Source organism: Oscarella lobularis, chromosome 11 (genome assembly GCF_947507565.1).
Source record: "Oscarella lobularis chromosome 11, ooOscLobu1.1, whole genome shotgun sequence".
Lineage (NCBI taxonomy): Eukaryota > Metazoa > Porifera > Homoscleromorpha > Homosclerophorida > Oscarellidae > Oscarella > Oscarella lobularis.
In genome coordinates this window covers 1,435,053-1,451,584 of record NC_089185.1, presented here as the reverse complement: position 1 = coordinate 1,451,584, position 16,532 = coordinate 1,435,053, and the positions used below count along the sequence as shown (strand labels likewise).

At 48.4% G+C, this 16,532-nt stretch overlaps 5 protein-coding genes across 8 annotated transcripts; 2 read left to right on the top strand and 3 right to left on the bottom strand.

Moving 5' to 3' along the window:
* Positions 1 to 3: 3 nt before the first annotated feature.
* On the bottom strand, positions 4 to 1,111 carry LOC136193225 (protein AMN1 homolog). The gene is made up of 3 exons (XM_065982069.1): positions 867 to 1,111; positions 356 to 730; positions 4 to 305 (listed from the first exon to the last, which is right to left on the bottom strand). Exons 1-3 carry the CDS (start codon positions 1,026 to 1,028, stop codon positions 69 to 71), a joined length of 774 nt encoding a protein of 257 aa, XP_065838141.1. The 5' UTR covers positions 1,029 to 1,111; the 3' UTR covers positions 4 to 68.
* A 56-nt stretch (positions 1,112 to 1,167) lies between these two features.
* On the bottom strand, positions 1,168 to 9,148 carry LOC136193219 (nuclear pore complex protein Nup205-like). Its single transcript, XM_065982063.1, has 33 exons — positions 9,071 to 9,148; positions 8,848 to 8,975; positions 7,930 to 8,800; positions 7,774 to 7,880; positions 7,653 to 7,715; positions 7,482 to 7,598; positions 7,299 to 7,412; positions 6,883 to 7,245; positions 6,590 to 6,826; positions 6,327 to 6,536; positions 6,084 to 6,278; positions 5,970 to 6,030; positions 5,718 to 5,910; positions 5,544 to 5,664; positions 5,391 to 5,496; positions 5,173 to 5,337; positions 4,316 to 5,115; positions 4,064 to 4,255; positions 3,910 to 4,012; positions 3,615 to 3,794; positions 3,433 to 3,569; positions 3,189 to 3,380; positions 3,024 to 3,134; positions 2,792 to 2,971; positions 2,494 to 2,739; positions 2,325 to 2,439; positions 2,195 to 2,266; positions 1,993 to 2,141; positions 1,822 to 1,939; positions 1,633 to 1,767; positions 1,481 to 1,572; positions 1,361 to 1,432; positions 1,168 to 1,310 (listed from the first exon to the last, which is right to left on the bottom strand). Exons 1-33 carry the CDS (start codon positions 9,087 to 9,089, stop codon positions 1,245 to 1,247), a joined length of 6,030 nt encoding a protein of 2,009 aa, XP_065838135.1. The 5' UTR covers positions 9,090 to 9,148; the 3' UTR covers positions 1,168 to 1,244.
* A 64-nt stretch (positions 9,149 to 9,212) lies between these two features.
* On the top strand, positions 9,213 to 12,005 carry LOC136192687 (transcription factor E2F8-like). Of its 3 annotated transcripts, none has more exons than XM_065981371.1 (9): positions 9,213 to 9,765; positions 9,817 to 9,890; positions 9,993 to 10,123; positions 10,176 to 10,271; positions 10,322 to 10,370; positions 10,427 to 10,506; positions 10,558 to 10,633; positions 10,679 to 10,822; positions 10,880 to 12,005. In XM_065981371.1, the coding sequence occupies exons 1-9, from the start codon at positions 9,254 to 9,256 to the stop codon at positions 11,974 to 11,976; spliced, it is 2,259 nt and encodes a 752-aa protein (XP_065837443.1). In that variant the 5' UTR covers positions 9,213 to 9,253; the 3' UTR covers positions 11,977 to 12,005. The 3 variants fall into 3 exon arrangements, with proteins under 3 accessions (XP_065837443.1, XP_065837444.1, XP_065837442.1); XM_065981372.1 differs by having other exon boundaries at positions 10,558 to 10,822; positions 10,880 to 11,008; positions 11,072 to 12,005; XM_065981370.1 differs by having other exon boundaries at positions 10,558 to 10,822.
* LOC136192688 (pentatricopeptide repeat-containing protein 1, mitochondrial-like) lies at positions 10,183 to 13,672 on the bottom strand. 2 transcript variants are annotated; one of them, XR_010671209.1, is made up of 8 exons: positions 13,506 to 13,672; positions 13,331 to 13,456; positions 12,633 to 13,271; positions 12,476 to 12,583; positions 12,327 to 12,422; positions 12,189 to 12,275; positions 11,752 to 12,129; positions 10,183 to 11,702 (listed from the first exon to the last, which is right to left on the bottom strand). XR_010671209.1 is itself a non-coding variant. In XM_065981373.1 (7 exons), exons 1-7 carry the CDS (start codon positions 13,659 to 13,661, stop codon positions 12,028 to 12,030), a joined length of 1,314 nt encoding a protein of 437 aa, XP_065837445.1. In that variant the 5' UTR covers positions 13,662 to 13,672; the 3' UTR covers positions 10,183 to 12,027. The 2 variants fall into 2 exon arrangements, 1 of the variants encoding a protein (XP_065837445.1); XM_065981373.1 differs by having other exon boundaries at positions 10,183 to 12,129.
* Positions 13,673 to 14,534: 862 nt separating this feature from the next.
* Positions 14,535 to 16,431, top strand: LOC136192678 (monocarboxylate transporter 13-like). The gene is made up of 4 exons (XM_065981360.1): positions 14,535 to 14,866; positions 15,134 to 15,705; positions 15,772 to 16,138; positions 16,192 to 16,431. Exons 1-4 carry the CDS (start codon positions 14,554 to 14,556, stop codon positions 16,398 to 16,400), a joined length of 1,461 nt encoding a protein of 486 aa, XP_065837432.1. The 5' UTR covers positions 14,535 to 14,553; the 3' UTR covers positions 16,401 to 16,431.
* The last annotated feature ends 101 nt before the right edge of the window (positions 16,432 to 16,532 follow it).

Sequence of the window (16,532 nt, the reverse complement as noted above, 5' to 3'; positions counted from 1 at the left end):
GCGTATTTTTAGAACGAAGATCGTGTTGTCGCTTTTCTATCTGTACACGTGACTAAATTAAAATGTATTTAATACACGGTCCAAGTCAACTGCTTCATTGGACTTCCGACCGCTTCGACGGCCAATCGCGATTGGTCGGTAATGAGAGGACATCCGTGAAAAATCAACGTCGTCACATTGGGGCAATTCTTCATCAGACCAATCACGGCACGATCTGACAATTCGACGCAGTGACCCATGTGCACTTCGACGAGCGATTGACTGCATACGCCCGACGCTAAGTCGGTCAGTCCTCTATCGGTCACCTTGGGGGGAAAACACTATTCACCACACCCACGTCTCCATGACGTCATACCTTGGTCCTCGTCAGATCGATGCTGCGCAGGAATCGACTCGAACGCGCGAGACTCGACAAAGCGGCGTCGGTGAGACGTCGACATCCGCTCACATTGAGCTGTCTCAAGTGCGGACAGTTGATCGCGAGACAGGCGATTGCCTCGTCCGTAACGAGCGCGCATCGCCTCAGGAACACAATCTGGAGGCGGGGACAATGGGGCGCGAGCGCGAGCAAGCCCGTTGACGTCACCGTCGTGCGTTCGATCGATCCGGGCGCGTTCAAATCGAGTTTGACGAGACTCGCGCCGCAGAGTCGCGCTGCCACGTCGAGACCGCCGTCAGATATTCCGTCGCTGTCGCTCAAGCTGAGAACTTTGGTCTTACGATGCACGACCTATTGTACTGGTGCATTAGAATGCGATAATAGCATTTCGTGCATAATTTGGTGCGTAGGATGTGTAGGAGTTCCGTTCTTTGTGTTTCCTACCTGACTTTCTAAATCGCGGCGTCATCTTCGACGCTTTGCTTACCTTTGCAATGTTTTTGTCTGTTATAAGTCCTCGTCTTGACATCAGCTTGAGGCAGCGATCTTTGACGTCTCGGGGAAGAAATTCCATTTCGTCTTCGTGCGTGGAGAGTTGGCGCATTACGGCAGCGAGGCAGATGTTTGCGAGACTCGAAGCGGTGCTCATCGTTGCCACTTTCCCAGCGCTGGTACTGGTAATGTAGAGCTTAGCAACTTGAATGACACGAAATGACGCCAGTAAGACTTGATATCACTCAGTTGTACACAAAGAGAAAACCCGCGATGTGGTCGCTCACGTGCACCAATTACCGGAACCGATGTAGTCTTTTGTAGTCAAAGCACTCAACAACAGGCCTGCAGACAACGCGCAAAGCCAATAGTTCTACGACTGAAGCTTTAGAAGTCTTTTAAGTCGTCTACTCAAAGCCTGAATAAGCCTCTTTTCACCCTAGAAAAAGAAGTAAAAGACCGAGTGCATTTTTTAGTAATTCTGCTTACTTGGGTAGCTTCGACGTCTATAAGTTTCTTGAAAAAGCTTTCTGAAAAGGACGCCACAGCCTCGGTCTTGAACTGCAAAAACCTTTCACAAACAGATCAACGTCGAAAACGCTTTCTTACCGTTTTCAGAGCAGCTCTAGTAATTCCAGTGCCAGACTGCGACTGCAACGTTTCCCTACTTCGTTGATCCTCGCCATAGCCAAAGCCTGGATCTAAAGAAAAATAATGGCAAACGATTTCTTTTTTTTTTTCGAGGAAAGCGCTCTCCTGACCTTGAAGTCGTCTCATGCTGTGCAACTCCTGCGAAAAGCCTATGGATAGATCCTCGTCTACAGTCTTAGGTTTGCAGTAGACGAAAAAGAATTCCATGTGAGACCAGAGAACGTAAAGAGAATTCTCAATAATATCTAAAAGGAAGATATTGCCCTTACAGATGCCAAATTCAATACCGTCAATCATACAATGGTAATTTTGAACGTCTTGCTTTCGACTCTCGACCAATTCTTCTAGGCGAACTTTAGCCAGTTCCTCGCGCTGCTGAACGGTCAGTTTCTCAACGGAAACTACCGCAGAAGCGTGCTAGAAAACAGTTTATGAAAACGTTTCTTTAAAAAAAATTGTAGTATTCTTACTTCTCGCATTTCTTCGCTGCTCAGCTCTGACATATTAGCAAGCTTTCTCCTGTACAATTGATACTCGTCGGACGCGGCAAGGCAATTGTCGCAGCAAGCGTGAAGGTGCCGAAGAAGAAGGTTGAGAGTTGGCAATCGAAAAGAAGTCGCTGCATCCGTAAATAATCAGAATTAGAAAAAAAACTGGATAAGCTTTTCGTACCGGAACTGTGACCGTCGTCACTTAGCAAAGGCTCAAAAACGACCGTCGTCATTCGAAATTTGGAACCGTAATCTGAAAGAATCAAACGAGAGTTTTCAAGGTCATACAAAGCGCTGCCCCCCGTTCTTACTTCCTCCGGAGACAGCGTGCCGGCAATACGACATCAAATTAGAACAGATTTCCTGCAAATAGCGCATGACAACATCACGAACGTTGCCGCCTTCCGACAAACTAACGGCTTTGACCTATATAAAGAAAAATAATTAATCAAAAAAGGCAACGAGTATGCGAGTGGATACCATATTTTCCCACGAGTCCGGCAGGCAATACTGGTACAAGAGCGACAGCATGAGTCGACGGAGACGCGAAGCGCATGTGAGTAGGTTGGGAGAATCGGCCGCCGCTTGACCGAGACCGACGGCGACGCGGTAGACGATTCCCGTTACGAGAGCAACCTCTTCCAAACTGGATACGAGCGAGAGACGATGGCTTCCCTTCAGCACGGCATAAAAGACTTCCGAAAAATTCGAAACGAAGCAGAGAACCTAAAAAAAAATGTCGAATCTAGAAAGAAAATCATAGCAAAAAATAATTTACTTGAAAGCTTGCTTCCTGGTGCTGTTTTCCTAGGGAATTTTGCATGGTCAACACGAGCTTGAGAGCGGGTAGTAGAAGCTGGCGATAGCGTTCTGTCACCGCCGGCAAGAACGAGTCCTGAAAGAGACCCGAATATCCTTCGTCCGCCGCTTCTCCCGCCGTCATTCCAACGAGACTCGTCTAAGAAAAAGAATAATCTTAGTAGTGAAATTGTGGGATTTCTGGTAGCAACCGTTTCTGGTCTCATGGCGAGGAAACTGCAGTCAGATAGGCGAGAGATGAGACTGCAGCGAAAGAGCGCTTGAGCTCCAGCCGACGATTGGGCCAAACGCGTCAAAAAAGCCTGCAAGAGACGTCGCATTACGCCAGTATCTCTTACTTCGTGGGACGATCTTACCATTTTTGATTCGTATATGTAGAGCGCTTTGAGAGGCTCCGGATTGGGAGCCAACGCCGCCTGGAGCGCGGTGTCGTCGTGCACGAGCGAGTCGATGCTGTGCTGAAGATAGCCCTTGAGCAACAAATGATTGAGCCACTTGTTTTGCCAGTCGAAGGCGATTATGGAATCCAGCACGGAAAAGGCGAGCATCTTAAAAAAAACGAGATTAATATGACATTTTCTCGCCATGTTTTTACTGCACCTGTATGATGCCCGTTCCGTCACAGGCGTCGCGACAAATTCTCTCCATCAGAGCTTCGCCGTAACCGGAGACAATAGCTAGATTACCCGCTTGGAGATTGTCCTGGCTCTCCACGCCGCCGGAGACGCCAAAAACGACTACATCAAAATTGGAAAAAAAATTAAATATACAAGTTGACTTACCTGATAAATCGGCTGCTTCCTGTTGACCGTTGTTTGTTGATTGGAGATAATAGAGCAAAGCGGCGTAAAGGCAACTTCGAACTCTTAGCTGTCCCGTATTGGACGTCATCACATTTTCCAACATTTTTCGCAGAATTGAATGAAGAGTTCCGGCGGGTAGAGACGATCCCGACACGTGGCCTATTTAAACACAGGTTAAAGCTTTATAGCAGATACAAATAAATCAATATAGCGTAACGCTCTTGAGTAGATTTCTATAGCTGGCATTGGTTTTTCCTTCTACACATGTACATACCTGATGTCAGTGCTTTTGCTTCTGGCCTGAGTTGCGCCATGAGTACGAGTATGACCCCGTAAAGGGGACCGGACAAATGGGGCGACACGTCTTCGCCTGACACCTGAGACGACGATTCATTCTTTACCTCTACTTCCATCGTATTCTCATTTACCTTTAGAAGAATTTCCTGCATTAGTTCGAAGACGAAAGCTCGTCTCCTTTCGCCGTTGAGCAAGTCAACGGGAAGAGCGGTGAGTAGGACTTCGGTCAATTGTTGCCATCCAACAAGAAATTGCTTTGTCGCAATCATCCGTTCCTTCTGTCGATTCCGCTCAAGAGCGACATCCAAAACATGCCTAATCTCCTAAACAATACAAAAATATATACAAAAAGTGCTCAGGAGGGTGCAACGTCGTCGTCGTACTTGAATGACTTCTCTTCGCTTGGTCGCCGGTATTCCTTGGCTGCTGTTCAACTCATTCATAAGCGTCACATTCAGCCGCTTCAAATCGCACGTCGCGGCACTAGTGCCGAATAACGGCGACGACGACGACGACGACGACGACGACGACGACGACGACGACGACGAGTCCGCTCCTTCCAACGCGCCAATCAACTGAACGACGACATTGACGTCGAAAATCTGCAGACTCAACTCCGGCGAACATTCCTGCGTCAAATCGACGTCGTCCAAAAGACGAAGCAGCCGCTTTCGTCCGGAGTCGCCCGCTCCGAAACCGAAAACAAAAGCGCCGGAGCCGGCGGCGGCAACGTCACCATCAGAAGACTCAGACGTCGACGATTCGCTGAGTAGCAATCCGACGATGCGTTGGGCGTGCGAGTGCTGCTTGTTCAGCGCGGTGAGTCGCAGCTCGAGAGCGAGACACTTCAAGAACCACGCTTGATGAATAACGCGACGTCGAGCGATCAAATCGGCGACGACGTTCTCGTCCTCGTCGTCGCCAAGACGACTCGTCGCAGTTCGTGGAAACGGAATTCGTTCCAAGTGACGACAGAAGAAGTCGTAGCTCGAACGCAGGTATCGCACGGTCGGCTGGCTCGTGTCTGAATTCGACGCCAGCGCGTAGACGAGTTGATACGAGAGTTGGACGAGGTGGGGTTTCCATGGCATCGCGGCGCCGGACGACGTTCGACTGATTGATAAGTGCTCATTCAGGATGTCCAGTACGGCGTGGAGACACGTGCGCGGAGAGCCGTGAACGCCTGAAGAAAAAAAAGTGATAAGAAAAGACATTGCGCTTTCGTTCGTTTTCTTATTACCGGGGTCTTGAAGGTTCGTTTGGGACGGGGGTTTCATCAGTTCGAAGCCGAGCAGAAAGTGAGCGACAGTCGGAGATTGGTGTTGCAGCGAGATGAGCAACAGATGAACGATGTGCTGTCGAATCGAGCTGACCAATTGCACTTCGGTGACGTCATCGTTAGAAACTAAAAAAGTCATAATCACCTACCCACCCCCGGATATACGTAAAGGCTATAACCTTGATTTCCGTCGGCGTCTGTGAAAATATCTTCCTCCTCTTCCGCTTCTCGCTCGCTGCTTTCCAAATGAGTCACGAACCCGTGGAGAATTTCTCGAGACGTTTCCTAAATAAACGATTTAATTAAATATTGAATTATGTTTTTTCAATTACCGGTGACGACGTCAGAACTCCGACGAGGTTTCTCTGTACGGGACCCGAACGAGACACGGCGCATAAAATTCGAATCGACGTCAAAACCAATTCCAAACTCAAATCGTGCTCACAAACGAATCTAAGAGCAGTCAAACGTGAAGAACTCCAGAAACGATTAGTAAATATGCGAACCTTGCTATGTTGATATACAAGTCGGGTTGATTCGTCGACGCATTGACGGAGAAGAGAAGCTGCTCCAAAGGAGTAGCCAACTCCAATGAATTGTTATCGCGAAGAAAGTCGAAGAAGATTGCTTCCTTGTTCAGTACGATTTCGAGCATTTGCAAAGCCAACAGAACGGATCGTTCCAACGCTTTTCGACCGTCTGTAGTGTGCACAACATGGAAGTTCAAGACGGATAAAAAGAGCAGAATCTCAGGTAACCTTTGGACATCTTGACTGGCGATACGACGTATTGAGCGCCAACATCAATAACGTGCATAATCTAATCCAAGAAAAAAAGATTACCAAAATTTTTTTGAACTCTTTCTGCCTGACTTTCTGAAACATTTGGGATTCGTTTAAGAGATGCAGCATGATCGTGTAGCCGGGCGGCTTATCCGCGTGCTCCAAGCGATCGCCAACGTGACTGTGAGCCCAAGCGCTCGCCTCGTCAGCGAAGTGACTCGTCTCTGGTTCGTAGTGGTGAAGCAGTTTGTGCAGAACGGTTAAAACGTCGGCGCAGACCATCCACTGCAAAAGACTAGATATTCGTTGACTAACGTTGAGAGTTTCGCCTACTTTCTCTTCGCCGTTGTGGTACGCGCGCGTGTTGAATTTTAAAAACACGCTGTCGCGCAAGAAGCTGAGGTAGGGATCGAAGCCCGCCGGTCGATATCCGGCGCCTAGTCCCGGCGGAATCGGCGTCTCAGTGAGACTGTCGAGAAAAGCGAGAAAGGCTCGCGTTTCGGGATATTCCTCATTTCTCGATTCAATTTCTTCGAGTTCAGTCTAAATAAATAAATAATTTCAATTGATTTCTATATGAAATTTTTGTCGCCTACTTTGATCCCACTTTGCTGAGCGACGCCGCCAGCCGGAACGACCGTCTGGAGTACTTGATGCGACTCCAACAACGTCCACATATTCATGGCAATTTCGGGCGTGCGAGCAAACGCCGCCAAACAGCGAAGCAGACTCGCTTTGAGCTGAAGCGGAACGGGACAGGTGAGCAGGCCAAATAGAGTCGGAACCGGGAGCCAGTGTTCGTTACTATGCATGGCACTCCTACAGGTGGGATCCTAGAGAGAGAGAGAAAAAAGTGCAAACGTATCAACAATTCTTTCCCTGAGATTACCTCTTTGACAATTTGTTCGAGAAGTTGTAGCACGGCCTGGAGTCCTTCGACTTCTTGCGCCGATATATTGGCGGGGATGAGGGAATGAATAGGAGCCCCGCCACCACCGATAGCGACCGCCGCGTCCTGCCTCATGCCGAGATAATATTGTTTCATTGACGTGAAAAAATGATCCCATGATATTATTGCCGCATTGGGAGCGGCGGCACCGCCGGCGGAGATCCCGTTCGTCTTGAGAAAGTTATAGCAGTGGTGAGAAGCCGCCGGGCTCGAGGCGAGACCGCGTAGCATGTTCACGTAGGGAGCGAATAGGGGTGCGGGAAGGAGATCGCTGGCCAAACGCATGAATTTATAGAGATTTCTCTGGAAGGAGACGACGTGAGGAGAGCGGGGATCCCATTATTCGGCTCACTGACCTGTCTCTGAGACGTTGAGAGACGTTGAAAGGGAAAGAGAGAATGAGCTTGGTCTACCGGAGTCCAGTACTCGATTTCAAGTTGGAGAGACGAATTGGCATACAAGTCATGAATCTGTGGGGGAGCGAAAGAAGAGATATAATACGCATTGATTTTTTTAATTAATAGACTTGCGTGCTATACCAGTTTCATCAGCTCTTCGAAGTCGTGACGTAGGTCTTCCGGAATTTCGCGACCCTGCTGATTGCAAACGGCAGTGATTCTAGCCACTTCGTCGTTCTCGTTTCTCAACTGTTTAATCTAAACATATTGACAAATGTGACGCGTTAAAAAAATATGCATTCATCGACGCACATTCAGTGGCATGTTGACGAGCAATCCGGTCACTAAACCGTGGATTTTTCTCACGTAGAATTCCTGCGAAATCAAAAACGAATAGCATTTAAAACGTTAAGTCATTTAGAATCGAGCAAACCTCATCAAAAAACCTCGACGCTCCAATAACGGTCTTTCTAAAAAAACTCAAAGCGCCGCCAATAACAGCAAGCTCAAAAATATTGTCCTCGTCAAACTGCTCATCATCTTCACAAGAAAATTAAAATAATAATATAGGTGGAATCGAGCGACGTACCCGGCAAAGCTTGTTGTCTCTTTCCGACGCAGATAACGAGCGCCCAAGCGAGCTTGACCGCATCGCCCAACTCCATCCACTCCCAATCTCCAACGATCTCTCCGTGCAACTCATCGGCATAGTCAAAAATCGTCAGCTTGTCATAAAACTCCTCCTCCTCGTCCGCGTTCATCTCGCGAAGCGGCTCGACGTTGAGACAATAGAGCAGCGTCACGAACAAGGACAAGTAAACGGGATCGAGCGTCGCGTCCTCGCCGAGCATTTTCTCCGCCGATTTCCCTTTCAAAAAGGCGACCAACGCCCGAACGTCATCCTTCGAAAGCGGATTCTGACACGCCCAGCAGTACAAACACTGAGCCAAGGCGAGACGCTGATCGTCGATCAAACGAATCAATAAATTTCGATGTTTATCGCCGCCGACGCCACGCCCCCGCTCCAATTTATTCAACTCGTCGCGAACGTCGACGGCGGCGAACAGATCGAAGATCTTTCGCACGAGCCCATTTTCTTGCAACTCGTCCGTGAAACCTTTGACGAGACGCGTCATCTCGTCGCTCAACTCGAACGTCCACAGAGCGCCGTCGCGCGCTTGGACGAGCGATTGGAGGCAGAGAGCGACGTTGCGACGTTCCTCGTGATAGACGGTGACGGCGACGAGACCTCGTGTGAGTCCCGGATGACGGGGTAGGAGATGTTCGCCGGTGAGAACGAGTTCGACGGCGGCGAATTCGTTGATGTCGATGAGATCGCTGAGGAGGAGGGCCTCTTCGATGAAATCGGGGGGGAGTCGACGCGGATGGGATTCGCCGTGGACGTAGATTCCTTCTTTGGTTGCGTTTTTGACTTTTTGTCGGTCTGTTGTCGACTTTGCCTAGACGTCGTTTTAGGTGCGCGTTTGATTTTTTTATTTTGACATACGGGGTTTTTTAATAGGTTTAGAAAGTCCGGCTTGTGCTTTCGCAAAGCGAGTTGGAGGTCGTGGTAGAGATCGGTTTGCTTGTGACCGACTGCGGCGTTGATTAGGCAGAGCAGTCTGTCGAACGGACCTTGGGACAGAAGGAGAACGAATGAAGAAGAGTCCCAAACGGGGGACCCCGACACATCTAGCGTTTCATTGTGTAGATGAGCTCGTTCTGACTACCTGCAATGGAAAACGACATTTAGAATCCTCTCCTTTTCTGCTCTGCCGCAAAGGATCGACGGCGATGTTGATATCAGACGTGGCACGTGTTGTCGAGGCGACGCTCTGATTGGCCGCGTTTTGCGCACCAACTGTACGCGGGAGTTTCATTGATCGCCACTCCGAAAAAGGGCGCTAAACATAATGACGGAACGCCCGAGAAGGCAAACGAAGCGTCCGCTAGCCATGGCGAACTTCTACACGACCGAATCGGTCGAGAAAAGCGTTCGCGAGACCTCGAAAAACGATTCGACCCCGCTCAAACGCTTCCCCGAAGCGTGGATGAACGAATCGACGCCGCCGACGAGTCCAAAACGCCTCAAAGAGAACGAAACACGCGACGAAGGCGTCGCAACGGCACCAAAAACGACGGCGACAACAGAAACGGCTTCTTCGCTCGACGAACCGGTCACGCCCATGGCGAATCTAAAGCTCCTTCTCACGGCAATCAGTCCCGCGTTGCGCGATCGGGAGGAGACGCGACGACGAAATCTATCGAAGGAGTTCGTCGCCGCCGCCGCCGTCGCCGAAGACGAAGAGGAGGAAGACGAAGAGAATGAAGAAGATGAGGAAGACGCTCCTCAAGGAAAATCGAAGAAGGCGTCGATGGGACAGTATAGTCGAAAGGACAAGTCATTGGCCAAGTTGTGCAGCAAGTTAGCAAAATATTTAATTATTCTATTTTCTCAATACGGGTTTTATCTAAGGTTTTTGGAACGATATGATCAATCGGAAACCACTGGAAAGCGGATTTTTTTGGATGAAGTCGGCAAACGTTTGGGTGAGCGTTGCCGCCAAATTTTTAGCGCGTTTTTTGGTTCCGTTTATTGCACGTGCCGCACGTGATTTATGTTGTCCCGGATAATATCGGTGTCTTTTTTAGGTGTCGAGCGTAGGCGAATCTATGACATTATCAATGTGCTTGAGAGTTTGGAAATGACGAAGAGAGTTGCTAAGAATCAATACGTTTGGTATGGGAGATCTCAGTTGCCGGCTACACTTTCAAAATTAAAAGTAGAAATGAATTTGATTAATATTTTCAGCTGGTTGACATGGCAATCGTTAGGCACATGCGCGTCAAAAAGGGTTGCAATTGCCCAAAATGGACTTGCAGAAAAAGGAAATGGCCACAATGGAAAAACTTAGAGAGAGTATTCAAAAAGTGAGTTAATTGCAAGAAAAGAAGAAGAAGTCTTAGCGCTGTTAAATTAGCTACAAAACAAGGCCGACGATCCAAATGAGGATAAGCAAGACAAAAGAGGCACGCTTTACATATTATGTATGCATATGAGGAATTGTCTCCTGTTATTTTTCTAGTGAAGAGTTTATATGAAAGAAGAGATCGGTCTCTTGGCTGTTTGACCCAACGGTTCCTCATGCTGTTTTTTGTATCAGACGTACGTAATAAATGACGGAGTTAATTATTTATCAAATACGTTTTTTTCTAGACCAAAGTCGTCGGTCTGGATGTTGCCGCGTTGATTCTGATCGGAAATATGAGTCCCGAGTCATCGAAATGGAAAAGTAAAGGAATGACTCGAATCGATCTAATTATATTGATGATTTCAGCCAAAGTGCGTCGTCTCTATGACATTGCCAACATTCTCTCAAGCCTCGGACTCATCAAGAAAGTTCGGCTGCCTCTTCGCTATGGAATGAAACCGGCGTACCAATGGGTTGGCTTTGATCTTGACAACGCCTCCCAGCACTACAGTAAGAATAACGCGGAGCGCTCATTTGCACTAACCCTGACGTGTCCGTCTCCTGCAGTGGCAACGGAAAAGCATTCCTTTCCTACAAACAACGCAAGCGAAACTAAGGATTCAGCAGGAAGCCGCCGATCGACGTACACCAAGAAGCACACGCTCCTCGATAATTTTGAAGCAATACCGCTATCGCGTATGTTCCTTGTCGTTGAAGCGCGACGACTCCAATTGGCATTGCTTTGTTTTTCCTTCCTAGTCAATTCTGATAGCAGTCCTCCGCCAAGCAAAGGATTGCCACTTTCGAAATCGGTGACTCCATCTCAGCTTCAGACGGCTGCTGCTCTGATGCAACTCAAATCATCGGCTCCTCCACCGCCGCCACCGCCACCGGCACCCCCTCCCCCCGTCATCCCGACTCCTAAAGCCAAGCCAGCCATCCTAATTCCGATGCAGACGTCCATCCTACCATCCGGCCAACTGCTCATTCCTATACAGAATGCTCAGCAATTAGACAAGGCTGCATTTGATGCCAAAGCCATTGCAAGAGGCGGAGGCGGAGGACCGACGGCACCTCTCGTCGTATCCCTGCTTCCTACGTCCACGACCACGCCGTCTGGGATTCCTCTACTGCAACTTTCTGTCCACCGGCCTCCTCCGCTTCCTCTTCCGCCTCCACTCGCTGCCAGCGCCGTCGTCAACGCTCCGAGAACGCCGCCGCCGGCAGTGGTCACGAAAGAACAGATGGAGTCAATACGACACTTGATGTACACCAAAAAGCAATCTAAAGATACAGAGAGCGGGGAAAAGGAGAAGGTCAATACCAAAGCGTCCGAACGTTATTCACCCGAGTACGGAAAATCGGTTCAAGCGCCGCTGCGATTTCATCACTACACGCCGCCAAACGGGAAAACGAGTCGGGATTCGCTCACGTCGTACCTGTCGCCGGATTCAATGAAGTTGCGCTGTCAGGAAGAACTCAGTCCGTCCACGCCGACACGGGGTTGTCCAGTGAATAGGAGAAGGTCGATTCATCAGGTAAACGTGAGCACGACGACGACGACGACGACGACGACGACTTCGGATGAAGGCAAGTCCGTAGATAAAGGGTTGCTTGGATTTCAATGGGATCACGCACCATTGTGTACTGGATCTAATTTTTGATTCGTATTTATCATGTAAACGGAAATAGACCAGCTCGTTTCTGTTTTTTTATTATTCTTCTGTTTCCGTCGGCGTCGCGTACAAGGCGTTGCGCGTCTTCCAAATTCGCAGGAATCCACGAAATCCGTCTTTAGGTGTGACACGAGGGGATTTCTTGGAGTAATTGACTAATATTAGTGCGCGAAGGAGACGCAATTGTGACGCGTTCTTACCGCTCTTTCTCGTTTTGATCTTGCCGCTGCTGAGTCCAAAATGCTCATGATGACGTCATTCGGTTTTACACCACTCCTCTCCATTTTCTACAAAACCAATGTCAGAATAAAAATACAATAAGTTCACTGCGTGTGTGCCTTCATCAGCCAAATGAGATGGTTGAACTGATGGGATTTGGCAGCATTCTTCATCAGCGTCCCATACACGTACACATTAGGTTCGACACCGCTTTCCTTCAGAAAAGAAAATCATCTTTTAGACTAAACTATACCATCCGCTCCTATACCTCCATTGATTCAAGAATTTTCCTCGCGTCCTCTTCTTCTTTGCAAGCTACGCTCAAAGCCTGATATGTACGAACGTCCGGTTTCAGCCCCATTTCACGCAGGATAGTCTAAAACACTTTTTGCTGCCCAAAAATGAAGGTGTTACGGACCCTTTACCTTTGCTCCCTGCAGGTCACCTTTTCCGGCTCTTTCTGCCACTCTTCCGTTCATAAATACAATATCTGCCTTCAATCCACGCCGATCCATCTCGTTGCGAATCTCACTCAACATCTCATCGTCACTTCCAGCCAAAGATTCCAGTGCGTGAAACGTTCGTATGTCCGGTTCAACCCCGTTCTTTCTCATGTGCCTCAGCAGGGCTCCCACACTTCCAAACGGAACAACGGCGCGCCCACATTCTCCATAAACGCTAACATACTGATTATAAATGAGTAGATCTGGTCGAATGCCTCTCTGCTCCATGTCGCGCCACACCAGATCGGCCAGCCGAATTCCGTCAGATCGATCATGACGGCACGCTTCGAGTGCGTGCGTAAATGATCGTACGTCCGGTTCAATACGAAAATTGTCTTCCATTTTCTGTAGAAGATCCAACGCTTCGAACGTCATCTGATGCCGAGCCAAAGCGCGTATGGCTGCATTCCACGAAACAACGCTCAGTTCCAAATCCGCTGCAACCAATTTTTCAACGAGCTTGCAAAGCTCTTGTAAACTTCGCTTGGACCGATTCGAAGCGCAGGCAGTAAACAAATGTCCATACGTTCGATCTGTAGACCCGAGCCCATGTTTTTTCATCTATACAGTAAGAGAAGTGTTCAGAAAAAATAATCTCGACTACGTCTTTTTCTACATACTCGGTTATACGTCTTAAAAGCTGCCTTTACGTTGCCCTGCTTCGCTAGAACTCCTATCACGCTGTTGTACAGGGGTGTCGTCGTTTCGGGCTTTGTCGCGTCGAGGAGATCGATTGCCGCTTGAAGCTGAATAAATTTTGAATTTGGAGGTCCTAAACTCTTTTCTGGAGCTCACTTTTCCCGCTTTCGTCAGCTCTTGCAGCGTTTCGATTCGTTGCTGCGACGTCGTCGCCAATTGCGGTCGTTTCGAAGCTCCGCTTGCTCGCCAAAGTAGCCGGCTTGTCGCTGCGACGTCGAATCGACGCGAAACGTTACAAATGAAGCGAAACATCTAACATCTACGCAGATTAGCGCAGAATTCTACGCATGTGCATGCGCGAACGCGTCACTTCTTCGTCATCATTGTTCGCTCATTTAGCTCCTTTTCTTCGCGATGACGACGATGAAACCTCTACTACTAGTTATCTATCTATCTTTTGTAGCTGCAGGTGGGCTTCTAGCGAAAGGGGTCTCCTGTAGCGAATCGCGTTTTGTGTTTAGCTCAAGGATCATCATCATCATCATTCTTGGCGCCAGCACCGACCCCAACGACTGCGGCACCAGCGGCACAAGCAACGACTGCAGCACCAATAAGGACTGCAGAGCCAAAAACGACTGCGGCGTCAACAATCGCTCCGGCTTCGTGTGGTTCGGGATTCGACACAGCGTCTTTTTTCGGAGGCATCATTTTGGCGCTGGGAGTCGTTTTCATCATCTTCTTTGTGTACAAATTTGTCAGGTCGCAGAGAAGCTCTGACTACAAGCAATATTGATGATGATGATGATGTCAGATGATGCCTCCCCTTATTGCATGCCGATTTTCTTTGCTGATTATTTCCTGTTAGCGGAGTCATTTATTTCACACTGTACTCATTGTGTTTTGTAGTACTATTTCCCTGTACTTCCCGTTGCTCTACCCGCTACTAGTACGATTTCAGAAGAAACGCTGCATGCCTTGATACGTTCATTATACACTTCCCCTTTGATTTGTTTGAGGGAAAAATAGGTAAGAACTAGAAAAATATCTATAAGATCATTGCCACCTGAAAATCAGAACATATCAACTAGAAATTTCTGTGTGATTTAGAGAAATACTATATTGCTTATTAGACGGGCACAAAAAAGGACGTCGCTGTTAGCGCGCGATCCGTGAGGCGTGGCGTGGGCGCGTAGGCGTCACAAAAATGGAACAACAAGGACAACCTCGTATCTCGTTTCAAGTGGACGTCGTGGACGCGAACAGATTTCAAGAACCGCGACGAACGTCTCGTCGTCGCAGCTCGATCAGATCGATTCTCGAGCCGACGAAAGCGATCGACAAGGGCTGGTCTTGGGTGGTCGTCGCCGCCTCGTTCGTTCTCACCTTCATGCTCGTCGGCGTATTCAGTTCGTTCGGCGTTATCTACGTGCCACTTGTTATTCTTTACAGCGGTCAAAACCAATCGTCCGATTCGTGCTCTGCTAATGCGACTCTGAGCTCTGTCAGCGGCCAAACAGGTCGGAAACGTTCGAATACTGACGTCACTGACTTATTTGTGACGTCAGATTGTAGTCGCCTCGCGTGGGATGAGTTAGGGTCTGTGACAGTGAGTTACAACTGAAGAGTAGAAGCTCAATCAGTGGCTTCGTATAAAAGCCATACTAGTGGGGCAGTGTTATAACAACATAACACATGCTAATAGCACTGCACTGGAACTTAATAATTTAATTAATTGACTAATTTTTGGGCCTGTCTCACGTTTTTTCTTTGCCTTCTTTACGTAGCGTGGATTGGAAACACAGCAACACTTTTCATCTTTTCCCTCGGCCCTTTTGCCGCCGCGCTATCAAAACGCTGGGGCGTTCGTCCCGTTGTCTTCACGGGTAGCATCCTCTTCTCAACAGGAGTCATTCTGACCGGTTTGACCAACGAAATCTGGCAGGCGTTTTTGACGTACGGCGTTCTCGCCGGCGTCGGCGGATCGATGATCTATTCGCCAGGCGTCGGCATCATTCCCACGTATTTCCACAAGCGAAAGACGCTGGCCATCTGCATCAGTCAAGTGGGAGGTAGCATAGGCGTTCTAGTCATCTCATCCGTCATGGGAGCCATCGAGAGTAAATATGACTGGAGACGAGCCTGCTATTTTGCCGGCGGAATCAGCTGCTTAATGATTCTGGCGTCGCTCTTTTATCGACCGCGATACATTCCCGAGACGGCCCAACAAAGCAAAGCGCCCTCTGTCAAGGAGATCATCATTGGAGCTTGGAAAACGCAACGTCATCCTCGTTTTGCCCTGTGGGTGTGGCTGATAGGACTTCATTTCTTCTCCCTCTACGTCGTTCTCTTTCACATCGTAAGTGAAAAGCAGATGCTCTTTATTTATTCATTCATTCATTCATTCATTGACTCTTTGTCCTAGTATCGGCACTCCGAATGCGTTCTCGGTATTAGCAAACAGAAGAGTAGTTTCCTTTTGACGTACGCGTCTGCGGTTTCTATTGTCGTGGCCGTTGTTGCTGGCTATGTTGGCGATCATCTGCAATATCGTCTACCGCTTCTGCAGTTCCTCATTTTCATAGGCGGCATTGGGAATGTGTTCTTTCCTCTGTATCAAACCTATGCAGATCTTATTGGATTCATGATATTGTTCGGAATCAATTACGGCTATTTGGCAATGATGAGCATCTTTCCTAGCGACTTCGTTGGAGTTGACGAGGCTGTCAACGCCTTTAGCATTCTGAGCTTTACGAGTTCCATATTTGGGACGTTTGGGGGACCAGCTGCTGGTACGACTACATAATTCTTGATTTGTTATATGTGATTTGTTTGATTTTATTAGGCTGGATTTTCGACGCTACTGGGTCGTATAATGCCGCTTTTGTTCTCGCTGGTGTCATATCCATATGTGTCTCTCTATTGATGTCTTTGGACCTGTGGCTGATTCGCGTAGAGAAACGGCGCAATGCAGAGTCGAAAGAGGCGGAAACGAAAGCTCTTCAAGCTGAAAAGTTGACGCGTTCAGTAGCACAGTATGAAAGCACCGTGTAGATCGATGGTAAATAAAAAATACAGTCACATGACACCAAATCTCTAGTTTTTCCACGCGTTCGAATGGAGCTAGCCAAAGCTCGGAATCGGAACAAAAGCGAACTTCGTCTCTTCTGCAAATCGACGAGAATG

Excerpts from the sequence above, each read along its gene's own strand:
- LOC136193225 (XM_065982069.1), bottom strand. The coding sequence starts at position 1,028 with ATGAGCACCGCTTCGAGTCTCGCAAACATCTGCCTCGCTGCCGTAATG. Across the intron at positions 731-866 it reads CAGACAAAAACATTGCAAAG|GTCGTGCATCGTAAGACCAA; the intron begins GTAAGCAAAGCG and ends CCAGTACAATAG. Across the intron at positions 306-355 it reads TCGATCTGACGAGGACCAAG|GTGACCGATAGAGGACTGAC; the intron begins GTATGACGTCAT and ends TTTCCCCCCAAG.
- LOC136193219 (XM_065982063.1), bottom strand. Across the intron at positions 7,881-7,929 it reads GAGACAACAAGCTTTGCCGG|ATGATGAGCAGTTTGACGAG; the intron begins GTACGTCGCTCG and ends TTTCTTGTGAAG. Across the intron at positions 2,440-2,493 it reads CGGACTCGTGGGAAAATATG|GTCAAAGCCGTTAGTTTGTC; the intron begins GTATCCACTCGC and ends TTCTTTATATAG.
- LOC136192687 (XM_065981370.1), top strand. The coding sequence starts at position 9,254 with ATGACGGAACGCCCGAGAAGGCAAACGAAGCGTCCGCTAGCCATGGCG. Across the intron at positions 10,124-10,175 it reads CTACACTTTCAAAATTAAAA|GCACATGCGCGTCAAAAAGG; the intron begins GTAGAAATGAAT and ends GGCAATCGTTAG. Across the intron at positions 10,823-10,879 it reads CAACGCCTCCCAGCACTACA|TGGCAACGGAAAAGCATTCC; the intron begins GTAAGAATAACG and ends CGTCTCCTGCAG.
- LOC136192688 (XM_065981373.1), bottom strand. The coding sequence starts at position 13,661 with ATGTTTCGCTTCATTTGTAACGTTTCGCGTCGATTCGACGTCGCAGCG. Across the intron at positions 13,272-13,330 it reads CTTTTAAGACGTATAACCGA|ATGAAAAAACATGGGCTCGG; the intron begins GTATGTAGAAAA and ends CTTACTGTATAG. Across the intron at positions 12,130-12,188 it reads GATCAAAACGAGAAAGAGCG|AAATCCCCTCGTGTCACACC; the intron begins GTAAGAACGCGT and ends AATTACTCCAAG.
- LOC136192678 (XM_065981360.1), top strand. The coding sequence starts at position 14,554 with ATGGAACAACAAGGACAACCTCGTATCTCGTTTCAAGTGGACGTCGTG. Across the intron at positions 14,867-15,133 it reads CTCTGTCAGCGGCCAAACAG|CGTGGATTGGAAACACAGCA; the intron begins GTCGGAAACGTT and ends TTCTTTACGTAG. Across the intron at positions 16,139-16,191 it reads GTTTGGGGGACCAGCTGCTG|GCTGGATTTTCGACGCTACT; the intron begins GTACGACTACAT and ends TGATTTTATTAG.